This window comes from Trichoderma ghanense, assembly GCF_004382785.1.
Source record: "Trichoderma ghanense strain CCMA-1212 chromosome Unknown scaffold_16, whole genome shotgun sequence".
Lineage (NCBI taxonomy): Eukaryota > Fungi > Ascomycota > Sordariomycetes > Hypocreales > Hypocreaceae > Trichoderma > Trichoderma ghanense.
The window spans coordinates 284,182-309,665 of NW_027395679.1; the positions used below are offsets into that span (position 1 = coordinate 284,182).

General features: G+C 55.3%; 13 protein-coding genes across 13 annotated transcripts; 7 read left to right on the forward strand and 6 right to left on the reverse strand.

Annotated features, from left to right (window-relative positions):
- Positions 1–242: 242 nt before the first annotated feature.
- On the reverse strand, positions 243–850 carry CCMA1212_009365 (uncharacterized protein; the record flags this gene model as incomplete). The annotated part of the gene is made up of 2 exons (XM_073706451.1): positions 243–496; positions 586–850. 2 exons carry the CDS (start codon positions 848–850, stop codon positions 243–245), a joined length of 519 nt encoding a protein of 172 aa, XP_073555009.1.
- A 936-nt stretch (positions 851–1,786) lies between these two features.
- On the forward strand, positions 1,787–2,836 carry CCMA1212_009366 (uncharacterized protein; the record flags this gene model as incomplete). Its single annotated transcript, XM_073706452.1, has 1 exon — positions 1,787–2,836. The coding sequence occupies one exon, from the start codon at positions 1,787–1,789 to the stop codon at positions 2,834–2,836; it is 1,050 nt and encodes a 349-aa protein (XP_073555006.1).
- A 550-nt stretch (positions 2,837–3,386) lies between these two features.
- CCMA1212_009367 (Glycine cleavage system H protein) lies at positions 3,387–4,060 on the reverse strand (the record flags this gene model as incomplete). The annotated part of the gene is made up of 2 exons (XM_073706453.1): positions 3,387–3,850; positions 3,943–4,060. 2 exons carry the CDS (start codon positions 4,058–4,060, stop codon positions 3,387–3,389), a joined length of 582 nt encoding a protein of 193 aa, XP_073555007.1.
- Positions 4,061–5,172: 1,112 nt separating this feature from the next.
- CCMA1212_009369 (Thymidylate kinase) lies at positions 5,173–6,421 on the reverse strand (the record flags this gene model as incomplete). Its single annotated transcript, XM_073706454.1, has 4 exons — positions 5,173–5,656; positions 5,743–5,851; positions 6,012–6,252; positions 6,416–6,421. The coding sequence occupies 4 exons, from the start codon at positions 6,419–6,421 to the stop codon at positions 5,173–5,175; spliced, it is 840 nt and encodes a 279-aa protein (XP_073555010.1).
- Positions 6,422–6,992: 571 nt separating this feature from the next.
- CCMA1212_009370 (uncharacterized protein) lies at positions 6,993–8,207 on the reverse strand (the record flags this gene model as incomplete). Its single annotated transcript, XM_073706455.1, has 2 exons — positions 6,993–8,062; positions 8,123–8,207. 2 exons carry the CDS (start codon positions 8,205–8,207, stop codon positions 6,993–6,995), a joined length of 1,155 nt encoding a protein of 384 aa, XP_073555134.1.
- Positions 8,208–8,468: 261 nt separating this feature from the next.
- On the forward strand, positions 8,469–9,053 carry CCMA1212_009371 (uncharacterized protein; the record flags this gene model as incomplete). Its single annotated transcript, XM_073706456.1, has 1 exon — positions 8,469–9,053. One exon carries the CDS (start codon positions 8,469–8,471, stop codon positions 9,051–9,053), a length of 585 nt encoding a protein of 194 aa, XP_073555133.1.
- Positions 9,054–10,371: 1,318 nt separating this feature from the next.
- Positions 10,372–10,780, reverse strand: CCMA1212_009372 (uncharacterized protein; the record flags this gene model as incomplete). The annotated part of the gene is made up of 2 exons (XM_073706457.1): positions 10,372–10,631; positions 10,711–10,780. 2 exons carry the CDS (start codon positions 10,778–10,780, stop codon positions 10,372–10,374), a joined length of 330 nt encoding a protein of 109 aa, XP_073555107.1.
- A 711-nt stretch (positions 10,781–11,491) lies between these two features.
- Positions 11,492–11,938, forward strand: CCMA1212_009373 (uncharacterized protein; the record flags this gene model as incomplete). Its single annotated transcript, XM_073706458.1, has 1 exon — positions 11,492–11,938. One exon carries the CDS (start codon positions 11,492–11,494, stop codon positions 11,936–11,938), a length of 447 nt encoding a protein of 148 aa, XP_073555135.1.
- Positions 11,939–13,681: 1,743 nt separating this feature from the next.
- On the forward strand, positions 13,682–15,373 carry CCMA1212_009374 (uncharacterized protein; the record flags this gene model as incomplete). The annotated part of the gene is made up of 1 exon (XM_073706459.1): positions 13,682–15,373. One exon carries the CDS (start codon positions 13,682–13,684, stop codon positions 15,371–15,373), a length of 1,692 nt encoding a protein of 563 aa, XP_073555105.1.
- Positions 15,374–15,989: 616 nt separating this feature from the next.
- CCMA1212_009375 (uncharacterized protein) lies at positions 15,990–16,743 on the reverse strand (the record flags this gene model as incomplete). Its single annotated transcript, XM_073706460.1, has 2 exons — positions 15,990–16,381; positions 16,431–16,743. 2 exons carry the CDS (start codon positions 16,741–16,743, stop codon positions 15,990–15,992), a joined length of 705 nt encoding a protein of 234 aa, XP_073555104.1.
- Positions 16,744–18,049: 1,306 nt separating this feature from the next.
- On the forward strand, positions 18,050–21,121 carry CCMA1212_009376 (Protein SERAC1; the record flags this gene model as incomplete). Its single annotated transcript, XM_073706461.1, has 1 exon — positions 18,050–21,121. The coding sequence occupies one exon, from the start codon at positions 18,050–18,052 to the stop codon at positions 21,119–21,121; it is 3,072 nt and encodes a 1,023-aa protein (XP_073555132.1).
- Positions 21,122–23,025: 1,904 nt separating this feature from the next.
- CCMA1212_009377 (uncharacterized protein) lies at positions 23,026–23,798 on the forward strand (the record flags this gene model as incomplete). The annotated part of the gene is made up of 2 exons (XM_073706462.1): positions 23,026–23,405; positions 23,504–23,798. Coding segments are annotated over 2 exons (675 nt in total), but the record flags the coding sequence as incomplete, so codon positions are not given.
- A 132-nt stretch (positions 23,799–23,930) lies between these two features.
- Positions 23,931–24,425, forward strand: CCMA1212_009378 (uncharacterized protein; the record flags this gene model as incomplete). The annotated part of the gene is made up of 1 exon (XM_073706463.1): positions 23,931–24,425. The coding sequence occupies one exon, from the start codon at positions 23,931–23,933 to the stop codon at positions 24,423–24,425; it is 495 nt and encodes a 164-aa protein (XP_073555109.1).
- Between the last annotated feature and the right edge of the window lie 1,059 nt (positions 24,426–25,484).

Here is a 25,484-nt window from a genome sequence, read left to right on the forward strand (position 1 = left end):
GGGAATGAGCAGCGTTGAAATAAACATGACTATTAAGGAGGTAGTAGTTACGCCAGATAGCAAACCAAAGACAACCAAGTTGATACAGCCCACACTCGTCCAAAGCCCTGCCTTGGCCATCTACGTGTAGGTACATGTAGTCAGTCACCTTTATGCAGCAACATGAGCATCAGTCTGTGACGGCACTCCAAGCCCGACAATGTCAAAACAAACACGGCAGACCATCCATTAGATGCCTCCCCTCACCACAGCTGCATCTGGCAGTTGCCAGCGTGGCACGGAGTCTCGCAGCGGCCCCGGAAGTCGGGCCCGATGTTGAGACACTTGTCACACCCGCAAACAAGGTCCAGGTTCGTGCCGACCTTTTGGTCCGGGTCGTCGCAGAGGCAGATGTACAGCGCCGACGAGATGTTGGTGGCCGGCACGTTCTTGTCGCAGCTGGCGTTGGGCGTGTTGCAGTACGCCTCGGACAGCTGTTTCTGCGACCACGGCTTTTCTGTAGGGAAGACGAGAGACGTCAGCCTTCATCCAGAGTTGTTGTTCAGGGGGGAATGGACTGGCGATGTATAAATGGCTTTGGCATACTCATTCCCATCAGCACGGATGCGCAATAGGTGTAGCCGCATTCGCAGATGGCTCCGTCCGGCACGGGCGGTGCTCTGGTAGGATCGGAAGGTGGAGCGCCCTTGGAGGTGGAAGTGGAAGTAGTCGTAGGCTCAGGGGTCTGCTCGCTGTCCGGCGGAGGGTCAGAGGAGAGAGGCGGAGGAGGCACATCGGGCGTGGGCAGCTGGGGTCTCGGATTGGCCGCGGCCAGCCCAGTCAGAGCGATGAGGGTGAGCGCTAGTTTCATTGCGAATGTCTCAGGGGAGCCTTGATGATGTGGTAAAGAATGATATGATCTAGTGGTGGAAGAGTGCTGTTGACGGGTGAGTCGAGAGCTGATGGCCGTTTAGCAGATGATCAGGTCGGTTTGCTCGTCATGCTTTTATAGCTTGAATATCAGGCTTTCCGTATATCCCAACCCATCTTCATCAATCAGATGGGACGAAGATCGTAACAGGTGATACCAGGGCATGGAGATCGGAGAGAAATCGAGTTCCTGCTTGAGGAAAAGTCATGATTGTAACGCCAGCTCGGCACGGCTCTCTTCTCCTTTCTCTTTTCGTCTCATCGCTGACCACAGAAGAACATCCATCCGACGCAAACATCAGGCATCACATAACAGACTTTTTGTTCAACTCTGAATCCATTGATGACGAGCAGTCGGGTAAAGCTGGACGAAGATGTGTCGTCTACTATCCATTCGACAGCCATTTATATCGTCGTCTTGCGGATCGTCGGCTGTGACTTACGTCGAGAGACATTGCATAAATCTTGTGATATAAACATAGAGACGGACTGTGACGTATACATAGATACTTCAATATCTACAGTCTTTGCCTTTTCATCGACCAGCGCTGAGTACATGTATTAGAGACGCTTCATGCTCATCGTCGCCAGCCATCAAGGTGCATGCGTCCATTCCGACAACTTACCCTGCAAGCCACAGTATCGCCTCTCAATTCATACCGTACTCCACATCCTCGTGCATGCCTGCACAGTGCTAATACCCCACCAGAACATCCCAAACTACCCCTCCATCGGAATTCGGAACTTTTCCCGCCCAAATCTCGAACCACCAAAAGTCTTGTCTCCAAAGAAAATCCCGATCCCATCTTCAACCACCTTCTTCTCGCTCGGCCACAACCCACCTCACACACGCAAACACACACACACAGACACAGCCATGGCCGAAGAGCAAACACCAGCCCTCGCACAGGGCTCCCCCTCCCCCTCCACCTCCACCACCATCAGGGTCGGCACGCGCAACTCGCCTCTGGCCCTGGCCCAGGCCGACATCGTCGTCGCCGCGCTGCAGGCCGTGCTGCCGACGCACTCGTTCCCCATCCACGGCATGACCACGACGGGCGACCGCGACCAGAGCACGGCGCTGTACAACTTTGGCGGCAAGGGCCTGTGGACGACGCAGCTCGAGGACCGGCTCGCGGCGGACGAGCTCGACATCATCGTCCACTCGCTAAAGGACATGCCCACGACGCTGCCGGACGGCCTGGTGCTGGGCTGCGTCACCAAGCGAGAGGACCCGCGCGACACCCTCGTGCTCAAGAAGAGCCTCGCCGAGCGGCACGGGTGGAGGACGCTCGCCGACCTGCCCGCGGGCAGCGTCATCGGCACCAGCAGCGTGCGCAGGATCGCCCAGCTGGCGAGGCGGTACCCGGCGCTCAAGTTCAAGGACCACCGCGGCAACATCCAGACGCGCCTCAAGAAGCTCGACGACGACCCGGAGCTGACGGGCATCATCCTCGCGGCCGCCGGCCTGCAGCGCATGGGGCTCGACGCCCACATCTCGCAGTTCCTCGAGTCGGACAACGGCGGCATCCTGCACGCCGTCGGGCAGGGCGCCCTGGGCATCGAGTGCCGCGCCGGCGACGACAAGGTGCTGGCCGCGCTGCGCATGATCGAGGACAAGGAGGCCGCGCTGGCGACCGTGGCGGAGAGGAGCCTGATGCGCGCCCTCGAGGGCGGCTGCAGCGTCCCCATTGGCGTCGAGACAAAGTGGGTTGAGCCGGGCCAGCTGAGGCTGCGCGCGACGGTGGTGTCGGTGCAGGGCACAGAGGGCGTCGACGGCGAGGCGGTCGAGCCCATTGGCACGCCGGAGCAGGCCGAGCTGTTTGGGCAGCGCATGGCGGCCGATCTGGTCAGCCGGGGCGCAAACAAGATCCTGGACGACATCAACAAGAACAAGCCTGCACCACCGCCGGCGAAATCAACGTGAAACGAACATGACAAACGGAATGACATGACATGACATGACATGACGCTACGCCTGTACAACTACGCAACCATCTCTGGGAAGAAAAGTGGGGGGGAGACGGGAGGAGAAAGGGAGCAGCTTGCCATCATCATATAGCTCTTTTGATATTTAAAGGCCGCTGATAAGCCGGCCTAGCAAACCCGAAATGTATACCCTCATCTGATCTGATGTTAAAATAAAACATGAGCTCACCCATTGTGTGATGTGCCATGGTACGCCGTGACTGGATGTGTCCGGCTGCCCATGGAGATCCATTCAGACTCGTCCTCTGCGTCAGGTTGAACTGCTTCCACGCCGTGCAAAGCGCCCCTTCCCTTGCTCCTTCAATGTCCTTTTTTTGTGTGGTTTTCATCACCAACTCCATCCCCCTCTCCACATATCAGTCCATCGTTGAAACCATAGACGTCGTCTAATCTTTTACCCGCTCATTGCGAATTCCCCCCCTTCTCCCCTCTCAACCTCACTCAGTCCATCCGCCCTCCCGTCGCACAACACGTCGTTTGCCCGCCATCTACTCAGCAACAAACTCCTTGTACGCAGCCGCATCCATCAACTCGTCAAACTGCTTCGCCCCCTCCTCATCAACCTCCACCTTGACAATCCAGCCGCCGCCCGCGCTGTCGTCCTCGGGCACCTGGTTGATCGTCGCCGGCTTCTCCTCCAGCAGCGCGTTGGCGTGCGTCACCTTGCACCGCACGGGCGCATTGATGTCGCTCGCGCTCTTGACCGACTCGACGGCGCCGATGGAGTCGCCTTGCTCCGTCCACTCGCCGCTCGCGGGGGGCAGCTCCACGTAGACGACGTCGCCCAGCTGCTCGGCCGCGTACTCGGAGATGCCGATGACGCCCGTCTTGCGGTCCGCCGAGAGGTCGATCCATTCGTGGTCCTTGGTGTACTTGCGGGCGAGGCCTGTGAGGGAGGGGGGGCATTGGTTAGTCTTCCTGTTAATGTTCATGCGAGATATGTAACTTGTGGCTGTGACGTCTTTTTGAGGGAGCAACTTGAGAGGATTCGAGAGAGGTAGATAGATAGACGGTAAGCAGCGGCATAGAAAAGAGCCAACATACTCATGCGAGAGCTAGAGAAGCTCCTCAAAGGCGCCATCCGCACCACCGGAGCAGCCCTCGGCGCAAAGCGCATGGCCACAGGCCGGACAGCGCGCAGCGAGCAAGCAATTGAGGCCATTGCGAACTGTGAAATGAATCTGTTCTTCAACGACTGGAAGAGAGGAGAGAGAGAGAAACGGAGAGACAAGGAAAGTCGGTAAAAGGCGGAGGGCGTGACAAAGAGGAACAGAGGAGAGGTAAAAGGAAAAACTTGTATGACGCCCGCCGTCTTATCGGAACTGGAAGAAATGGGAAGAAAGAATAGGCGCTAAAACGTAACCCGGTGCTTTCCTCCACCAAGGGCCAGGCCAATAAGCTGGGGAAGAAGAAGCGTGGGTGCTTAGTCACGGCATTGGGATCTACAGGTGCAAAGACACCCGATACAAGGCGCGACCTGGCATTCTGATGCTGGTATCATCTCGAGAGTAGTCATTTTGAACATGAATGAACTAAAGTGCGGTGTACAGCTGTAGAGCAATAGTTTGGAAAATCATCTCCATGGCATTGATGGATTGGACATGGTTTGCCGTTATCGTAGTTCATCTCCCGGTCCGAGCCTTCGGAGTGAAATGGCTGTTAATGTGGGTTTCGCTCTAGCTTATTGCGTGGAGAATGGCATGACACGACAAGCCAAGGGAGAAAATATCCATTGAAAAGAAAGAGATAGAAGAATAACAGGTTAAGCCGATTGTAAAGAGCAAAAAGAAAGAAAAGAAAAAGGAGAAACAAAAAGGAAAAAAAAAGGGAAGAAGAGGAGAAGACAAATCTTGAAGAGGCGTTTGAAAAAAAGAGCAAAAAAAAAAAGCCAAAAAATACAAGCTTCTCCGGGGACGGAGTCGAACCGCCGACATTCTGATGAGATGTTATCCATTACAGTCAGACGCCATGAACCAACTAGACCACCCAGAGTGTTGTAAGCTGATTGGTTGAATGGGGGTGTATTTTACCAGACTATCAAGATACCACACGATGCCAGTTGGTGACATGTCGAGGTTGGTTGAGCATGCATTGCTTGCCGTTGTTGAGCTCAATGCTGAGGATGATGCTGATGCAGAGACGGAATGAATGCGAATGTATGTGTGGTTCCATGACATTGTCAGACGATAACAGATAAAACAGGACAAGCGAGAAAACCGTTCAAAAAGAGATGCCAACAACGAAGCAGCATGAATCCATCATCTCGTCAGCCCATCACAACGCAGTCCTCACCACCTTGCCCATATCACCCGCCTCGACCCGATCAACCCTCGCCCTGACCTTCCTCCAAATCGCCTCCGACACCTCCTCCACTGTCCTCCCCGCGTCCACAACCACAATGTCCTCCTCGTCCTGCCGCCACGCCGCGCCCTCGATGCCGCCCAGCTGCTGCAGCAGGTCCTGCCCCTTGATGTCCTTGCCGCCCATGCTCAGCGCCCAGAACAGCTCCCGCACCGTCCGCTGCAGCTCCTCCTTCTCGTACTTCTCGCTGCCCCAGCCGCCCCGCGCGCGCGCCGCCTCCTCGTCCAGGTCCAGGAACAGGACCACGTCCGGCCGCGGCAGGCCCGTGTCCGGGGCCCGCGCCCACGACAGCGGCAGGTGCGGGTTCTTCTTCGCGGCGGAGTAGACGATGCCCGAGTGGTAGAAGCGGTCCGACACGACGGTGATGCCGGCGTCGAGGTAGGCTCTGATTTGGTTGCTGCATGGATGGGTGCCTCGGTGAGTTTTGGGTGCCCTCTCTTGGGTGTATGAGCTGGAAGAGGACGGATGAGAGGAACAACTTACGCGGCTTCCCAGCGGTTGGCACTGAAGAGGAGGTGAATGGCATGGTCATTCAGGTCGACGTGGCTCTTGAGATAGCCATCAATCATCTGCCCAATCGGCGTTGTTCTGTCTGCAAGCAAGCCCCGTCAACATCACCCCTTACCATGCCATGAAAGATCAAACCGAGTCTCAATGAAGCATAAAATGCACGCATTCAATCTCAAATCACATCTAGAGACTAAGCCGAAAAAAAAGGGGGAAAGAGAGAAAAAGGAAAAGAAGAAACCCACCAGGAAACCGCATCACCTTGACCGGCCTCCCCTCCTCCACAAACCGCTGCTCCAGCAGCTTCACCTGCGTCGTCTTGCCGCTCCGGTCCAGGCCCTCGAGCACGATGAAGGCGCCCCTCTTCTTGGTCTCGGCACCGTCGTCCGGTGCCTCTGCCGGCTGCGGAGACGAGGTGCCGGCGACGGCTGCGGCTGCGAGGTCGTGGATGGAGGACATGATGCGAGCTGTCTCTCCTTGATGCTGCTGTTAATCGACTGAGGGAATCAACGGATGGGAACTGCGTCAATGTGAATCAACGAATGATGACCGATGGCAAGAATCGACAGAGGGGAGCGAGGCTCGAGGTCGGAGGAGACGAGGAGACAGACGCAGCTTGCGATGCATGCATGAGCTTTCACCATGGCACCTGCATGATAAGATTGGCCGCCCGCACTGTGAGTCCTGTGGCTGAAAGGGGCGTGGCTGCGACCAGCACAGTGCCCCAGCTACTGTCATACTGCGTCGCTGCTTCGGTTGGGCTCTCCTGGGTATCCCGAGTTGGGCTCAGGCACAGGCGACGATCGCGAGTCATATTTGCAGAAAGAATACCGACGCCATTCAGACAATACCATTAACTGTGCACGATACTCTGTACGCGAAAAGGCTCTACACAACAAGGCACAGCCGCAGACCGGCGCATCAAGCAATAACTCCTGGTATACCCATTCCCTGCATGTACCCAACCCGGAAACGCCGCCCCAGCCCCGGGAAAGCAAATCTGATGCGCCCAGTCACGACTTTTAAGAAGATGACAAAAGGAAGAAGAGAAACAAAGCAGGCTAACGAGACAAAGAAACACAGACAGGCCGGCCAAAAAAAAATGAAGAAGACGAAACAAGAACCCAGACAAATCGCTCAACGCTCGCTCCCCATCCGACATTCAAAAGCATCCACTCATTCCCTCATGTATAGCGCGGTCGCCAATGCAGACGATTGGGCGCTGTTCAGGGGCTCCCAGGCACGGATTCGGCTTCGTCCTTGGCGCTGCTGCTTTCCCAGAGTTCAAAGCTCTCGCCTGTACCTTCTATGGGCTGCAGAACGGCTGCCTTGGACGAAGTCTCATCGTTTCTGGAAATGAGAGCGTCAATGTCTTCATGAATACCCAGCTCCTCCTCTTCCGGCTCCTCCACTTCCGGCTCCTCGGGTATGCTTGAGACGCTGGCGACACTGGCGACGGGGGCCTCTGGCTCCTCATCCTCGAGAACCAAAATTACGGATGTCTCGTCGCAGCCCTCGGCGTAAAAGTCAGCTGCGTTCATCTCGCCCAGCGCGACTCGCTCCTTTTCAACAACCATCTCGTCGGCCTTGGCCTGGACAGTCCGTTGGGAGGAAGTCTGAGAGACGTCATCTGCGGGAGGAATGTTCTCCTTGTCGCGGCCCTCAACACCCTCTCGCTTTGCGCGCTGCTCAGTCTCCTCGTCTGACGAGATGTCGAGCGTGCAGGTGCTGTGCTGAAGAAGGTTGGTCATCTCCTGCTCAGCGGTGTCTTCGTGAATGTCGAAGAACCAGCTGGCCTTGACTTCAGGCTCAAGCAGGCTGGAGACGACGGGCTTCTTGGTGGATGGCCGCGGAGTGTATCCCGCGATTGTGCCTTTCAGTGCTGCGTCGAGAGAGAAGGGCGCAGAGCCCATGTGGAAAGAGGGAGGGTCCAGGCGAGTGGCGCGCCGCCGTCCCGAGAGGATTCCCGAGCGCTTACCCCGAGTTGGCGAGCGGCCCGCGGGAGCTACTGGGCAGGACTTGGGAGTGTTTTCGACACTGGCCTTGCCCAAGCTCGACTTGGCACTCAAGATGCGCCGCGGCGTGGAGGCGGCCTTGCTTGGGCTGGCAAGAGACCGCGCGCTCGCGGCAGGAGTGCTGAGCTTGGGAGTGAGGAAGAAGTTGGACGGCTTGGTGAGGCCGTCTTTAGCAGGCGTGGCTGAGCCGCCCTTGGAGCGTTTCGCAAAGAGCAGCGGATCGACATTCTCGGAGTTATCAATCTCAAGAAACTCTGCTTTGCGCTTAGGAGAGACGGAGGCTGCGTCAAATTAGTCGCTTGGTTTTTGTGCAGAGAACACAAATGACAAGACAAACATACCGTTCTGTCTGTTTTTCAGGCTTGTCAAGGACTGAAGACGGGCTCCGTCCAGGGGAGCAAAGGGCTGACGGGTGACGGCGGCCATGGCTGACGATGATGAAACAGTGAAAGAATTCAGTCGGTGATGCGAGTTGACGCCGATACGATACGAATTCCAGAAATGCGACTGCGACGAGAAGCCGCGGCTCGCCTTGGTCAAGCACTTGGTGGGTGGAAGAAAACCGAATTTTTGGTTGTGTGGTTGATATTGGGAGGCTGGTGGGAGCTGGCAGTTGGTTCACCGAGGACGAAGGGCAGCAAAGCGGTCAGACGTCAATTTCGACAAGGGCGCAAATTCAGTGGCAAAATGGTGATTCTTTCTTTTTCTTCTTTTCCTGCTCCTGGGCCGGTCTGGCAGCTGTTGACGTTGAACCGCGACTCCAACACTAACGAACGTGGTGCGAGTGTTTTGATTGAGAGAGAGAACGAAGAAAAGGATGGCAATAAACAAGAGATGAGGAGGGGAGGAAGAGCGCGAGGCCCAAGTGGGACAGAGGGAGTACTAATAAACACCGAGGAGGCGCGATGCGAATCTGATGCGAAAAGGACGGGAAAAAAGGGCGGTACAAGCGTTGAGGCGCCCGCGCCGCAGCGTCTGGCGTACCGGATACCACGAGCGCTACCGAGGGAATACTTGGGGTTTCTGCTGGCTTGTGGGTTGGTCTGTCTCGTAAAACAAGGCCAAAAGGAGGGGGCTAGCGTGGCAGCCAGCAATGGTGGCGTCGGTACTCCTCCAGGTCGCGGGTACGAGGCCGGCCGTGCGCAAATTGGCCAGCCGGATGTACCTCGTCGCGACGCGCCTCAAGTCGCCGTTTCGCTTACAAGCTCTAAATGGGCCGGCGATGGTGAGATCTGGACTTTGGGATGCTGGAGGTGGGGAGCGGCTGGCTGAAGGGCTCTAGGGAGGGCCGAGGGGGGCAGTTTAGGGGAGTCGAGGACGAACTGGAGGGAGCTGCACAAGGGGATTGACAGCAGGGGAGCTGAGGTATAGAGGGGGGGGGAGAGGGAATGCTTCTGATATGGCGAGGGCAGAGGCATGAGACATCCAGATGCCTCGCAGGATGGCAGAAGGAGACGGTCCGAGACAATAAAAGACAGCCGTCGAGACACTTGTCTCTTGTGCATGGACCATCTCTTTACGCGTCTCCCGAGGCACGACGCGATTGGACGGCGGGAAGCCAATGGACGCGTGGGGATGCGTGAGGCCATGGATGCGCCCGTGATGCGTGACCGGGGGCATGGCCTGTAAGCTGCAGGCTGCGCGGGAGACGCTTGATGGGGTGCATCGCAGGGGGTGGGCCGGGGCGGACGCGAGGCGGACGCGACAGGTACAAGTGCGTGTATTTAATTGACTTGTGGAGTGGAAGAGTTTGATGATTCTATCAAGGTAAGTAAGTATCCAGACCATGCTGATGATGATGAGTGATGATGATGAGATTGCATGCCTTTATCATCCATTATCTGGGCACCTTGGACCTACATAAGCGATATCGATAAGGTAAAAGCGAAGAAGCGAGCAGTTGCAGGCCTTCAGCAGCAGGTGCAGCCATCTACAGGCAGCCCTCCCACCAAAAGGCCAAGCTCAGCCACTGTAAAACCAGCCCTAGATGACGTCGCGACCACTGTACTGTACATGTACAGTAAGGCGAGGGCCTTCGGCTTGCCCCGATCCCACTCTATGTTAAATTGCATCGCCAATTAACGCGTCCAGCCGCATCTTCAGCCTCCCCACCTTCACTCAGCCCGTCATTCAGCCATCATTCAACCTTGCGGTTTTCACTTCCATATCTTCTTCACCAGAAAGAATCACCCCCGGTCGCAGAAGGCAGATGCATCTGCGCCCTCCTCGATGCCCATTGGCTGCCGCCGCGATTGATTCGCTTCTCCCGTCCAAGTTCCAAGTCAATCCCTTCCCTGTCCTGCCTCGACTGTCTGACCAGGGCTATTGATTGCCTGCATTGCAGCAGCCCAGCCCAGCTCTCTGTCTCACCCAATGGCGGCGGGAAGGGGAAACGACTGCAATTCTGCCCTCGTTTCAGTTTCAGCTGCACCTCGTCGAACCGAATCGATCCCTCGATGCCCTCAAATCTGACCACGCAGTTGTCTTGGCCCTCGACCATGTCTTTGCATGCATACCCTTCTTCTCTCCCCTCGGGGCTCAGACAGCGGTTACGACCATGAATGTAGATCGATGCCAGACATGCCACAAATCAGGTGCAGAGCATATCAAGCAGACTACAGGCACTCAGTTGCCCTTCTGTGGCGCCAGCTGGCGGTTCATCAAGCCCTCCAACGTCTTCCACAGCGGCCGCCACTTCATCCAGGACTGTCGTCCCAGTCGTTGGCGCGCCTGAGGCAACCGGCTCGTAGCCATTGGGCAGGTCCTCCTTGGGAACCTTGATGTTCAGCTCGTCCACATCACGCATGTCGACAAACACGGACAGGAAGATGGGCGCCGGCGGCTGAACGACTTCCACAACCAGGCGTTGATGCCGTCAACGTCGTCGGCTCTCTCGCGGATTAGGTTAGGCCCAGCGCAGAGACCGGACGGATCGTGACGAGCTTCAAGGCCGGCTCGTGCTGCTTGATCCAGTTCAGCACCGCCTGATGGGCCAGCATCCTGGATGCCACATACAATGACGCTGCTGTTGCCCGTGCCTTTGGGTATTCGCTTCAGCGTCATCCTCGTGTCGCTTGTCGGTGATTGCTGTCGCTATGCCAGTAGATGCAGCTTCTCTGCGAAGGCATCATGTGAATGATTAGGCACCTTTCCGGCAGACTTCAGAATGACAGCGCGCCCCAGACGGCTACATTAAGGAACGCAGCCCCATGAATCAGTAAACGGATTTGTATAGTAGCTCGTGATAAGTATCCCGATGTCTCGAGGATTCGCAATCAGCTCATCGTGTCCGGGTCCTAGGGAATCTCTGCACTGCTCCACGCAGTCTGATTGTTCAGATCCCAAGAGCCGAGGCCCCCGCATTCGAGACTCGGGTGAGTGTGACCCCGGTGATATGATTCCACACTGCTGTTGAGGGATTGCCTCTTAGGGAGATTCTCACATCCGTATGCTCTGCCGTGGTATATGGAATCAAGAGGCCTTGTTGATTATGAGTATATCTTTTTTTTTACCGAATGATCAAGATGCCGACATCGATATCTGTCAATGCCATCTGGACGACCCTGGCATTTAAGAGGAGGTCAATGTCTGGTTGAACGAGGTTATGCTCTCGACATCCAACTCCTTCACATCTACACACCCGACCCAATCCCGCGGCCAGTCTGTCTCGTGTAAATCACAAGTTCAGCCTCTACATCACCAACGCCATCATGCCCCTCTGGCTCATCTACCACCCTCCCACAGCCTACACCGACCCCTCCACCAAAGACGCCCTCGTCAAGGCCATCACCTCCATCTACACAACCTTTGGCCTGCCCGCCTTCTACGTCGTCGTCCACTTCATCCAGGCGCCCCTCGAGAGCACCTACATCGGCGGCGTCACCCGCTCCGCCTCGGACCCGCCCTTCATCCGCCTGGCGGCCGACCACATCGCGCACAACTTCCCCCGCGGCGACGACAAGGCCATCCGCGACGCGGCCAACACCATCAGGGACGTACTGGCGCCGCGGATGCGGGAGCTGGGGTACGACTGGGAGTTTCACGTTGCCGAGACGGACAGGCGGCTGTGGAGGGTGAATGGCTTGACGCCGCCGGAGAGGGAGACGGAGGGGGAGAGGCTGTGGGCGGAGGTGAATAAGCCTGTGCCTTATGAGTGATGAAGGGGACGCTTCGCGTTTGATAGGTTGTGGTCCTGTAAGTATGTAAGTGAGGTTGGAGATGGTAGATCTGCTTGATAGCCAATAGCAGCCCGATTTGCCGCCATCATGACGTTTATGGCCCAGGAGAACATGGTTGATGGATGCCATATATAGCAAATGCCCGATCCACAGCCTCCAACACGATTCGCCTCGAACCTACCTCATTTCGTACAAGGCACCTATCGAGAGACGTGCCCAACGGCCCCCAAATCTCATCCATCCACAAACGCGCCTGGCCTTTCCAACGGGCCGCCCCTAGTCGCACATTCCATCTACCCGTCTACAAACATCTCTCCAAAGACAAGAAAGCACATGACAAACGCCGAAACTAATCGAAGCGTCTTACAGAGGCTGCCACACCTCTTGATCGGTGTACTTGGGGCGGTAAGTAAGAGGGTGTCTTGACGCTGCGTGTACTTGTGATTCGAGAGATCCACGATGGCTTGTTGTGGCGTTTTGTCAGTGAGACCAGGTCTATGTAGGCATTTCCTAATCGGGAAGGTCTGGATTCATGACGGATGGAAAAGATTGGGCTTCGTTTGGACAAATTCTTTGCGCCGATGAGGAATCATAATATAGACTCTAAGGGATATGAATTTTCGGCAGAGTATTTCGGGAAACGGTTGATTCTTTGTAAGCCGCCGAGTGAGGTGGATTTCGATCCCTTGCTTCAAGGCGAATTCCTTGTGAGGAGATGCTGTACGGAGGAGCAGCATGTACAGTGGTAGGGGGTAGGGCTGGACTCTGCGAGGAGGGTTATGTCAATCTGGAGCTTCTGGTTCTTGAGATGAGTATGGTATATGGCGATCCTCGTATTTAATTTTTTTTTTTCCCTTCGTGCCTACATATACCAGTTCAGTAGAAAAGATTGTGATGCCAACATACATACGACAGCTTACACCACGCTCGGGTGCTTCAGTCTGGACTGGACCGGTACGCCTATGTGATTTGTATCCGATACTGGGTGCTACTTTGACCTCGAGTCCCTAGAAAACATCAATTCATTCAAGGCGCCGTGTACACAATAAAGTATTGTTGGTGAGGCTAGGAGGCTCGTAAATTTGGCTTTGGGGATGCATGTAAGCCAAATTCGTCAACGCCGTTGGTGCTCTCAGAAGTTCGAAGCACCGTGGATAAGCATCAAGCGAAGCACGATACTCACCATCGCTTCAAGGCCATCACCATCACCGAGTTTATATTGCGTCGTTGGCCTTTACTTTCGTCCGATCAGCCAGACTAGCCTGCTCAACTAGACAAAGGTTCTAAGCCGCAGGTCGCAGTTGCGCAACTCCGCCGCCAACCTCATCTCACAAACTCCACCTAATCTTTCACAACACCAAGCACTTCTCCCCTACTGCTTCGACTGTAATACCCATCGCCCTGCCATGCGAGGCCCGCCGGTTCTGGCAAAAGCATGTCCATTATGCTTAGTGGCAAGCCTGAACCACTACCGAGCAGTAAACGGCATTCGCTCCCGCATGATACGCTCACCAGCTTCCTCATTGCGGCTAATGTATGTGCTTATATCTGACTGACATCGCGAGTAATCCTACAACCATCAACCCATGCTGTGTGCCTCAGCGGGTCACTCCAGGCAACAGCATTCATCATGTTACTTACACCCTCTCTTCAGCTACTCTCAAGTCTCTCCAAACTCCAAGAAAACAACGACCAAATATCAAAAAACAGAGGCTCTATACAATGGCCAGCAAAGTATCGTGGCACAGCCAAGTCCTCCCCCCAATCAACTCCTCCGCTTCAGAAATCCGCATCCTCCAAATCAGCCCCGGACCACCAGCCTCCCCCCTACAATGCAGCTTCCGCGTAACAACCCTCGACAACCAAGACACCCCCTACGACGCCCTCTCCTACGCCTGGGGAAACGACAACCCCGACGCCCATGAGCGCATCTTCTTCGGAGACACCCAAATCGGTGTTACTCCCTCCCTGGCCAATGCCCTCCGAAGACTACGCCTCCCCACCGAGACGAGAAACATCTGGGCCGACGCCCTATGCATCAACCAGGCAGACGACATCGAAAAGTCCCTCCAGGTCTCCATGATGGGCCGCATCTACCGCCAATCCACCCAAGGCGCCATCTGGCTCGGCCCCCTCGAAACCACATCCCCATCCGACGCCCAAGCAGCCCTCGACACACTCACCTGGATTGCCGGCGAACAAGACCATCCTCCCCACTGGCTCGCCCACGAACCCAAACGACTCGCCGCCAGCGCAGCCCTCAAGTCCCTCCTCAGCGTATCCTGGTGGAACCGCATCTGGACCGTCCAGGAAGCCATCCTGCCCCCCAAAGCAACCATATACTGGGGCCCCTGCGCCCTACCCTGGTCCACCCTCGACAAGGCCTCCGACAGCTTCTTCAACGGCTCCGCGCCCGCCATCCACGCCGAGTTTTGGTCCAACGGCTGCATCCTCGACCTCCAGGCCGCCCTGCGCGGCCTCGGCGCCTCCCGCGGCGAGGAGCTCTTCCAGCTGCTCTGGCGCTGGCGCTACCGCCGGGCCACGGACCCCCGCGACAAGGTCTACGGCCTGCTGGGCTTCCGCAGTGACATTTCTTTGCCCTCGGTGCGCATGTGCGATTACACCGTCGACGTGCGCACGCTGTATTACAACGTCACTGTCGACCTCATCAACATGAGCACCGATCTGCAGCCCCTGATCGGCCGCGGCGGCGAGGGCTCCGACATCCCTGGCCTCGCATCATGGGCCGTCGACTGGAGCGGCGTTGAGGATCCCTCCAGACGCAGCAGATCCAACTTCTGGGACCACCGCAACTGGTGGCACTTTGGCGGCTTCGAAGCGGACCGCGGCATGTATGGCGTTGGCGAGGGCCTCAGAGTCGAGGACAGCGGCGCCGCCCTTCGCGTTTGCGGCCTGAAGCTTGGCCGCGTCGCTCTTGTGGACGAAGCACCAGTCGACATGCCAGATGAGGGCTCAGTTGCGTCCATCCTCCACTCGTATGGCAACCGATGGGGAAGACTTCTGTCGCGGTATCAAACCATGTTCCCAGACGGCCTCTCTAACGGCGGCATGACGGCTTTCCTGGGCCTCATCACTGGTAACTTGACGCCAGACGGATCGAACGACAAGGACGACTTCAATCCGTGGGTGACGCAAATGGTTCGACCACAGTCCATCTTCATCACTGACAACGGACAAATCGGCCTTGGCCCGCCAAATGTCAGAACGGGCCAGGAACTCTGGATCATTGGCGGATGCAGAGCGCCTGTCATCTTGAACACTCTGCCAAAAGCTTCTCAACAAGCATCCGACCCGAGCTTGGCATTTCACAGTGAATGCTTTGTCTACGGCGTCATGAAAGGAGAGGCTGTAGAAGGCAGAGAAGATCAAGTGATTGACATTCTGCTTCGTTGAAGTGGGAGGCACACTCTTCTGTTAGTAAAGCAAGGCAAAAATACAGGGAATAGGAACGCAAGGGCAATGCAAGATGAAGAAGAGCAACAAACAGCGAAGCAGAGGGGAAGAGACTGACAGCTCTTCACTCAGCGCTCATGTACAGTCTCTGTGAGTTTAAAAATAATCCATTAAGCTATTCGTATTTCTATTCAAAGCAAGTCAATAGCAGGACCATTAGGGGGTGTACCTGAGTGCGTCGATAGGCAACAACTCTCGTGTCTTCACCGTCCGATTCGGTGGGGATACGGAGCCTTGGCCACCAGTTTCACTTCATTCTCCTTAGTGCGTATCGAGAACCCAGAATTCGCCTTGGAAGACCGTGTCAACATGCGTAACCATGGTGTAGGTGTATAAGTGGGTATCGAAAAGAGACTCCCGTGCCTTTCAAGACGGTCATTCGCGGCATCGACCTGAGGAAGTGAGCAAGGCCAACGATAAGGTGACGGAACGGCTGGAAAACACACCATATTGTTCTTGGAACCCCGATTTAGGATGCTGTTGCCCCCAGTCCATGAGGCACAGACTTTGGGGGAGTCGCCGCCTCAAAATCCTCGTGGAGCGCGTGCTCTCTCCTTTACGCCTTGCTCGGACCCGGCAAGTCATCTTCCAGGCCGTGAACCCGTCTGTTGCTTTTAGACGATTGGGTAGCATCCTCATACGGGGACTGTGCTCCGGCGTTCGTGCCCCGTGCGGTCACTTCGTTGGCAGAGCCATGGACTGCTCGAACCGCACGCGGGGCTAACTTGGCTGCAGGATAGACCATTCGATCGTAAGAGACGTATTGTTTGGCTTGCTCCCTTTCCGAGGCTCTGCGAAGGTTCTCACGAAGGATGATTTCTTGCTCGTTCCGCACCAGTGTCACAAGGGGGGCGCAACAGCCGTCAGCGCAGTCCTGTCTTTTCGTGCCGTTGATGCCAAAGTAGCTGCGGACAGCATATTGCAGCGATCCGATCGTACATCCAAACACTACACAGGACGTTAGTTGCAGCCTCGTCTCGCGTGCTCTCTGACATACGGGGCAAACAAGCTCCAAATCCTGCCGCATCCGCTAAACAGTAAGGGACAGGCCTGGAGTCGTCTACTTCTTGGTCACAGATGGCCAGCTCCAGACGAGTCCACGCTCGAGCATACAGGGCACAGAGCCCACAGGGCGCGTTGGACGCCAGCTCGGCGTACGGATTCACATCTCTGCCATACCGGCTCACCAGCCATTCGGATGCTTCCTCCTCGGGCGGCTTGAAGTTGGGTGTGGCGTGGCAGAGCTGCAAACAGAGAGAGCAGCGTAGCGAGGTGAATTCCAGGTCCTCATTCGTCGGGCAAAGACTCATGGTGCCGTACTGCTATCCGATCCATAGTCGAGAGGCAGTCGACGGTCGGTGACGAATGGCGACTCAGGATATGAAAGTGAAGGCGGTCAACTTCCGAGTTCGAGGAGGGACTGTCGTGACGAGGCTGAGGCTTGAGCTCCTAAGTCTGATGACGGTGATGGCGAGCTGATGATGCAGAAAACCTCGTCCAGACGAACATAACAAGATGGCCATGGCAACGAGTTTCCAACGGGTCAAGAGGCAAAGAGGAGAAAGATGAAGGATGACAAAGCGAGAGGGGAAGCGGCCGAGAGGAAGGCAGTCGCTGCCTTGTATCCTCTCGAGCGCAGCTTCCCGCGGTGCAAATTGATGCCTGTGTACTTGCGGAATACTCGGGACTGTTCCAAAAACTGTAACCAGGCTGCGTAACTGACTGGTATTGAGGTATCAAGATCACCTAATAGCTCAGGATTTTTCTCTCGAATTCAATCCATCAGTCACGGAAGAGAGAGAGACACAAACCCTGCCTCAATTCTTCATCTTGCTTCAAAAGGACGGTTCCATTTTCCACTGTCGGATATGGAGTATCCCCAATCACCGGACAATGCTTGCCGGTTGCTGGCACATAGGCCGCCATTGAAACAGACCATGGGGGCGCCGACTCGAGGCAAGGAGTAGAGACGCGCTCCTCGTCAAGATGGCGAATTTATTTTACATACAACTCCGAACGTTATCGATCCCCTCAAACGCGAATCAGGATACTTCAGGCGGCTTTACAGCGGTTGTCACGGCGTGGCGGCCCAACCAGATGCCAGCTCCTCCCAATCAGATTGCAAGGCAGCATGGAAGGCAGACAGGCCTTCGCTTTCAGCGGGCAGGCAAACATGCTGCCCCAGCTGAGCCTTTGCCTCGTCGAAACACTCAGCCGCATCGATTTGATCGATTCCACCTCCTCTTCAACTCTCATGATACACAGAGCAACTTGCATTATCCGATTAGACATGCTGCATCAAATTCGGGGCACCGGGATATCTGTTGCCTATGAGCCCGCGGATTGCTTACCAGTTGTCGAGTGCGTCCTTACATGTGTCCTTTCAGCCAATACTGTGACGCGGAAACCCACTGACGGCGTGTGCACAGCATCGTGTTTGTCCATGGCTTGCAGGGCCATCCGTCCAAGACGTGGACTTACTGTCCCAAGCCATGCAATGCAAGAAACGAAGCAAAGAGAAAGAGTGCCGTACGCCGTTTTGCCATCCATTTGTTTCGGAAACCATTCAAAATCGAGCCAGCAGACGAGACGAAAGGAAACGCGGCTACACCGACAATGGATAACAATACCCAGCCAAAATCTGTATTCTGGCCTGTTGATTTGATTCCCAAGGATTGCCCCAACGCACGGGTCCTCATGTTTGGTTATGATAGCAAAATCACCAAGTATAGGGCGGGTGCGACCAACAGGAATGGCATCTTCTCGCATGGCAAGGATCTTCTTTTTGCGTTGTCCAGAGAAAGACATCGTGACTGTCCCTTGGTGTTCGTTGCTCACAGCCTTGGAGGGATTATTGTCAAACAAGCAAGTCAATCTCGACTCTCAAGCGCTCATTCATGTACTAAACTTTCCGTCCAGATGCTCGCAGAGTCATTATCGCTTCCAGAGACTCCCTTTGTTAACATCGTCAAGTCCACTGCGGCAGTCATCTTCCTGGGCACACCACACCGGGGGAGTCAGGACGTCGCGGCTCTTGGCGAAGTGATGCGATCTGTCGTGAGCGCTTTAGGCATGGAGACGTCGCCTGTCAACCTCCATGCTCTTGGCCTGAAGACTTCGGACTTGGAGAGGGCGCAAGAGGACTTCTCCAAGTTATGGCAGAAGTACGACTTCCACGTCAAGACCTTTCAAGAAGGCCTCAGCTTCACAAAGATTGGGAAGAAGGTGGTACCAGATTACTCCTCCTTGATTGGAGACCATCGCGAACATGCCGAGACGCTACAAGCCGATCATCTGGAAATGTGTCGTTATTCGGGATCAGATGACCCAAACTACCATAAAGTAGCCGGAGAGCTTCATTCGATATATCACACTATTACGAGAGGTACAAATGTCGACGCCTCTCCAAGTCGCCGAATACGGCATCCTTCGGGGTCCCTGAGTGACAGCTCTTCGAAGCGATTGGCCTATGTAGCTGGCTCTAGCTATCTCAATTATGCCTGCCTCGCAACCCTGTGGTTCCCTGCTATCTACAGTCGATTCCAAAACGTCGAAAGCCCGGCCCATAGCACCTGCTCGTGGTTATTCATGCACCCGGAGTATGAGAAGTGGTTCAACAGCAAAAGCAGGTCCAGATGCTATGGCCTTCTCTGGCTGAAGGGAAAGCCAGGTGCTGGCAAATCCACTCTCATGAAAGAGGCATTTCGCCGCGCCGCGACGAGGCAGGCCAGAGCCAATTACTGTACTGCCGGCTTCTTCTTCTGTGCCAACGGGAATGAGCTCGAGCACACAAGCCTTGGCCTCTTCCGCTCCCTGCTCTACCAGCTTCTGCCTGGAGACAGGCTATCTCTCCAACGGTTCCAACAATACTGCAACGAAAAGAAAAATCCGCTCAAAAGCCAGTCAACCCCGGCAGAGTCCATCACTTGGACAGAGACAGAATTACGGCAGTTTATGAAGTCGGTGCTGCTCAACCAGACAAAGAGGACAATCATCTTCATCGATGCTCTCGATGAGTGCGACGGGGCTAGTATACGGTCACTGGCGTACTTCTGGAGGTCAATCACCAAATCTGCTCATGACCTAGGACTTGAACTCAACGTCTGCCTGTCTAGCAGACACTTTCCCACCATCTCGCTGAGTCACTGCGCGGAAATAGTCGTTGAAGAGCATAACGGTGATGATATTGCGTCGTACGTGGACCAAAAGTTTCGAATCTGTATGTCTGCCCAAAAACCGCAGTGGGAACTCTTGAGACGACAGATCCTGAAAAAAGCCGCTGGAATCTTTCTTTGGGCCGTTTTGGTGGCGGAAGATGTGCTTAAGAACTGGGACAACGGCAAGGAGTTGCCATACCTGATTCGGCGCGTAAGAGATGTGCCAGAAGCATTGGAGAATCTATTCTCGAACCTGTTGTCGGACCTTGAACCAAGCACAAGACAGTTGACAGTACGATTCTTCCAGTGGGTTATCTTGGCCACGAAACCACTTCGCCTCCACGAGTGGCACCATATAATGGCGTTCATTCGGCAGCCCGCGTCACCAGAAAGGTTACCCCGGTCAACCGGCCTTACAAGCAGTTACCGAAGGCTTGCTAAGTATAATTCGAGGCCGGCGTTTAGGTCACTCAGCGAGTGGCGTGAGTCCGCCCATTTTACAGAGAGCGACGAACAGCTTGAGAAGCAAATCCGAAGTCTGTCCAGGGGCCTTGTCGAGGTCAAGAAGGTCTGGACGAGTGAACCCCAAGAGGGCGATATCGATGTCATCTCGACGTATGCAGGAGCGGGATCGCTCAACTTCGAGCATGGCGATACCAGGATCGTGCAGGTCATACACGAATCTGTGCGCGACTTCTTCTTGGGAGGCAATGGATTCTCCGTGCTTGATTCGAGCCTACGGCACCATCCCATCGGCAATGGCCACCTGACAATAATGGCCACTTGTCTGGACTACGTGCATATTTCCGAGCTGGACGCCCTCGTCAAAGCTCGAATTCTCGCGGCTGGCCGGAGGGGTAGAAGGAAGCATCTCAAGAAGACGAGCTCCAGTGATGCTCATTCCCAGCATTCGATAGTAGGTGAGCGGCCATCGGTGAAAGGAAGTCAGAAAGTATCCATTTTTGACACTTTGGCTTTTTCGAATCCTGCATCGGGCATAGATATCGTCCAAAAATGGTTGACCAATGATGGTGATACTCCAGTCAGATGGTCACATCCAGAAGAGCTTCAATGCGAATCTGACACTGCCTCTTCGGACGGAAGCCCAGCGCGAATGCTGGAGGACTATCCGGCACTGCTCTCATATGCCACATCGAACATGTTTATACATGCGCAATTGGCCGAGAAGGATGGTATTGACCAAACTCCTTTGATCAAGCGGTTCGAAGATGAAGCAACGTGGACCCGCTGGCTTGCACTCAGAGAAGACATACCAGACGGGACCCCTATGCGCTCGTACGCTATGCGGATGGGCCTAAGGTCATGGAGCAACTACTACGTTCGTGACGGGGTTCTGCCTCCCAGTACTTCAGAGCAAGCGGAGGATGACGATAGCTCTTCTGACCGGTCTGGAAGTGTTGCGAGCTTCAGTTCGGCAAGTAGCCATGCCGCTTTCAATGTTCGGCGACGCAGTTCAAGGTCCAGGACAAGACGGCAACGGTCAAATTACAGCAGCGAGTTGCTTGTTTGAGTGTTGATGAGATGCGAAAATCCCTGGATACGACGAACTGCTGTTGGAACGCTGCGGGGTTCGACGACATCTCAGAACATGAAGCATTCCATGTCGACAGTTGCGCGATGCTCATAGCTTCAGCCACAGCACACCTATGCTAAGCCTAAGGAAACTGCCGAAATTGGCTCATGAAAACGCGGGGATTGGGTCGAGTGCCTCCACTGGGCGCCGCAGCGTCTGTCGGGCGACGAGTCGAGGCAATGGGGGTGGGGGGCTTAGCGGTTGGACAAGAGCCCCTGAGCAGAACAGCAGCAAGCCACGAGCATTCCGGCGTGGTACTACTGTTAGTATGGAATCAATAGTACTACCATGTGATGCTAGTACTACTCCGTACATGCACGCATAGGTATTAAGTATGGGACTTTGCTCGGGGCTTGTTGCACGTTGTCCGGAACCTGGCTGGCTGCCAACAGCCAAACGCGTATCGACCTGTCTGCATCGCCGTCATTTGAGCCAGTGGCGATCCTCATCGGCGGCAAGGGGCTGTCTCGTTTAAAGGGGGATGAGAATGAAGCCAGTCAAGAGAAGGATGATGCGAACTGCTGACTCGCCCGCGCCGAAGACTTCTGTGTAGTGCCGCCAGTCAATCAGTCGACGACGTGCTCTCAATCTCGAGTCCAACAAACCATTGAAGACGGAACTGGTGCCATCAAAACGCCATGCAGGCGCCTCGGCTGCTACCTGACTAGGGACGCCAGGCAAGGCCATTCGTACTCGGACTTGGGAGCCGGAAGGCAGATGGCAGGAAGGACGAACCAATGGGTGGACGGCTCATAGTACGCGTGGTGGCCAGGATTGACTCGGGGAGAAGGGGGGGCATCCTGGAAAGGCCTCCACAACGTTCCCAAGCGGCACGACGGCTGGGTGGCCATGAGCGGGGACCGGCTCGCCTGCAGTCTGCATCGAATGATGCTGATGCTGTCGAAAGGCTTGTGGGAGGATGCAACCGTGGTGGCATCAAGCTACAGTTCCTGGTCAGGGCTGGGGGCAGCGATGCGCGTACCGATATTGCCCTACTGATACCGGCGCGAATTGGATCGGTTGACCGAGAGCATGGCGATATATCACGCTGCTGTTGCTCTTCGCACTCGCTCAAGGGGAGCTATGCGGTCTATGGAGACAGGAAGCTGAGCACAGGGAGATTGATGCAAGCAAGTCAGACAAGACAAACAGACAAGGCAGGGACAGAGAGAGAGAGAGAGAGAGGAAGAGAGCGACAAGGCAGAGACGGACTGATGCTCTTACCATCGTCACCTCAGTGTCATTGATGACAGGCGAGCGGTTCGACAGCAGCTCCGTCCAGAGCGCAACATCACTAGCCAATGCCCAGTTATTTCACGCTCTCAATGCGCGGCTTGTCACCGCGGTCCTTTCATCTGGGTCCATCAATCCAACCCACGTTTTGAGCAGCAGCAGCAGGGCATCGTCAAACCCGGAGCTTCTTTGTCCCCCTGCATCGGCTGCAGGCACTAACGTGATGCCACAGGGGCGTTAGCGTGCTGCCGTTAGTGGCTCGGGCAGCGCTAGCCGGGCTGTTCTAGGCTCTTGGAGTGGCCCGAGCGGCAAGAGGGCAATCTCGCTGGGCCGGATGCCCCTGGTTTGCGCGTACGAGTGCAAGGGACGTGGACACGAGCAGTTTTGATGGGACGAGTGCCTCGTACTACAGCATAGCGCAACAAGGCCTGGCACGGGCTCGCACGAGGGACATGGGCCATCACGAGAAGCGGCTCTCTGTCCATGGCAGCAGGTACTTGCGAGGTGAGCAGATGCTACCTGGACTGAGCAGTGTCATTTGCTCTGTCTGGGGAGTGCCCAGGAGTGCCCCTCAAGTACCTGCAGGTGCTGGCCTAGGTACCGACTAGCGCCAATCTCAGCGCAAACGCTTCCAGCTTCAGGCGGCTGCTTTAGCCTTGAACCGCTGCCAGGCCCCAGGTCAAGGTACAGCAGCAGACAGCAGCAGGTACAGACGGGTACCGGGGCTCGCCTCCCTCTTTTCTCAATATCAGGCTACCGACTGCTCTCGTCCTCGACTCTCCCCATATTCTCGGTTCAACACCCAGCGCTTCTCCTCTCCTCACGACGACAGTCCGATCGATAGACGCAGTTGGACGGGCTTACGTCCATTGGGTCCAGATCAAACTCGCGCCAGACGTCCAAGCTCGCAGCTCGCCAATGTCAACCATCTAAACTGCGCTTCATCCCTCGTGGCTGCTCAGCACCACAGCTTCCCTTTCCCCCCTCTGTCCTCCTCCGCTCCTCTCTCCTCTCTCAACCTCAGCTCTTGAACCTTCTCTCTTTTTTTTCTCTCCTTCATCTTCCTCTTCAATCTGCCACAAACAGTTCGAGACGTCCGGACTCCTCGCCACTCGAAGACGACTTCTTGGTGTCGGGCAAACTTTCCTTGGCTGTGCATGGTCCATTGTGCCACTGTCCAGCTCTCGTGCAACAAAGGTATGGGTTTTCTATTCGCTCTTGCTCTCGACCTGCATGTGCCATCAATCAGGGTCCGTGTCAGGCGCTCTGTACAACGGTTCTTTTGATTACCTTGTTCTATTTCTCTTTCCTCTCTCGCCCTCACCTTCCCCTTCGACGCCCTCCCTTGCATATGTTCAAGATGCTGACCTCCATCCGGTAGGAACATCAATTTCCTTGAGACTTTTCTTTTGCCGCTTCATCATCAGTCTCTCCCCATTGAAGTGACGGGATATTGACTTTGGCCACCTTCCCACACTCGCCACTTTTGCCTTGACCTGCCACAATCCTCGCCATGGCGGATGTTCCCGAGAAGAGGCAGTCCACTGCCAGTGTTCGCCTCACCAGAGAGGTCACCGTCGAGATCTCTGTGCCTGACAAGGCTCTCACCCCAACCGTGGGCGTCTATGCCGTCCCTACCAACGCCACATCGGTCACCAGCATCACATCGAACCCGCACTCGGACAAGACGACGACCAACCCCTTCGACGCCGACATCGAGGCTCTTAATTCGCACAGCTCCCTCGACAAGCCAATGCGGAAAAGCATCACGCTGGATGCCAAGAAGGACTGCCAGGTCTGGCCGGGAAAGGACCATTGGGAGAGACAGGCAAAGCAGGCCAAGATGCAGCGCAACAACTGCACCTGCATGGCCAAACTGAGCCCTCGCAACAAGATCATTGTCAAGCTCCTCATCATCGTGCTGGTGGTGGGCGTCGCGGTCAGCGTTGGCTTCGGCATCAGCAAGCCGCTTGGCGCACCCCTCTGGGGCAAGAAGGCGGACGACTGAAGGCAAACACGCTTTCTTGAAGATGAAGATGCTCCCGATGACGAAACGTCGCACGACCTTTTTTTCTTTTCGCAAGCCACACATTGGCTAAATCTTCGACCACCAGCGAGTACAACCTTCCTCTGCGATGTTCTTCTTTACCTTAATCATCGGTCACACACTGTGCTACCTTTGGTATTCTGATGCCGGATGCCTTGCCGGCAACATTTTTTTCTCTGATCGGGAATTGGTTGGGGACGTGCGAGATACCCCCGCCCTATCACTGACGTTGTGCCCTTTTCTTGTTCATCTTTTGTTGAAATGCTCATCTAATCGCGTATGGCCCTTTGGAAGCAGAATGAAGGAGACTTCATGTTACAGCCGGGCGTTAAGGGAGTTGTGTGGATTTTGGCCCCATGTTTGGAGCTCATATACGGTGGAAATACGACTGGATGGACTTGTGCCTTCAATGTCTAGAGCGCGAGGTGGTTTGCTTCTTGTCAGTTACCTATACAAGGGATACATAAAAGCAGGCGTGTCAAACAGAGCAGCTGTCTTTTGTCAACATAGAGCAAGACGTCCCGTTTTTCGTCTTTTTTCTCTCGTCCCTCCAGTCTCCGGGCTCTTTTGCTCGCTTTTGGGTACATTGTTTGTGACTGGTCTGTTTTCTCGGTGCTGGTGCTGAAAGAGGGCAATCGACGTTACATTGCGCTACGACCCCAGTCAGGGGCTGTGAAGCTCGAATTTGGATTGCCTGTTTCTGGACTGCCGGTTTCCAGTGCGAGGGGCTTTTTTTCTTCGTCGTTTTTCTTCCTTCTCGCTTCCCTTTCAATGCGGTTGGAATAGCTCTATGATCTGAGGTTCACGATGCAGCATTGAATGCAAGATGCGCAACACTGATGGTGTCTTCCATGTTGATGAGGAGCATCGACCGCATGCGGAACATTGGTGCTGCACGCAATTCAGCTGCTGCCAATTGCCCTTGCGGCTCCGTTTCATTGCGTCTTGGGGGAATTTAATGAGTCGCGCGACGAATAGAGTTGAATGCCAAAATACAGGGCAGATCTACCAGATGTTGAA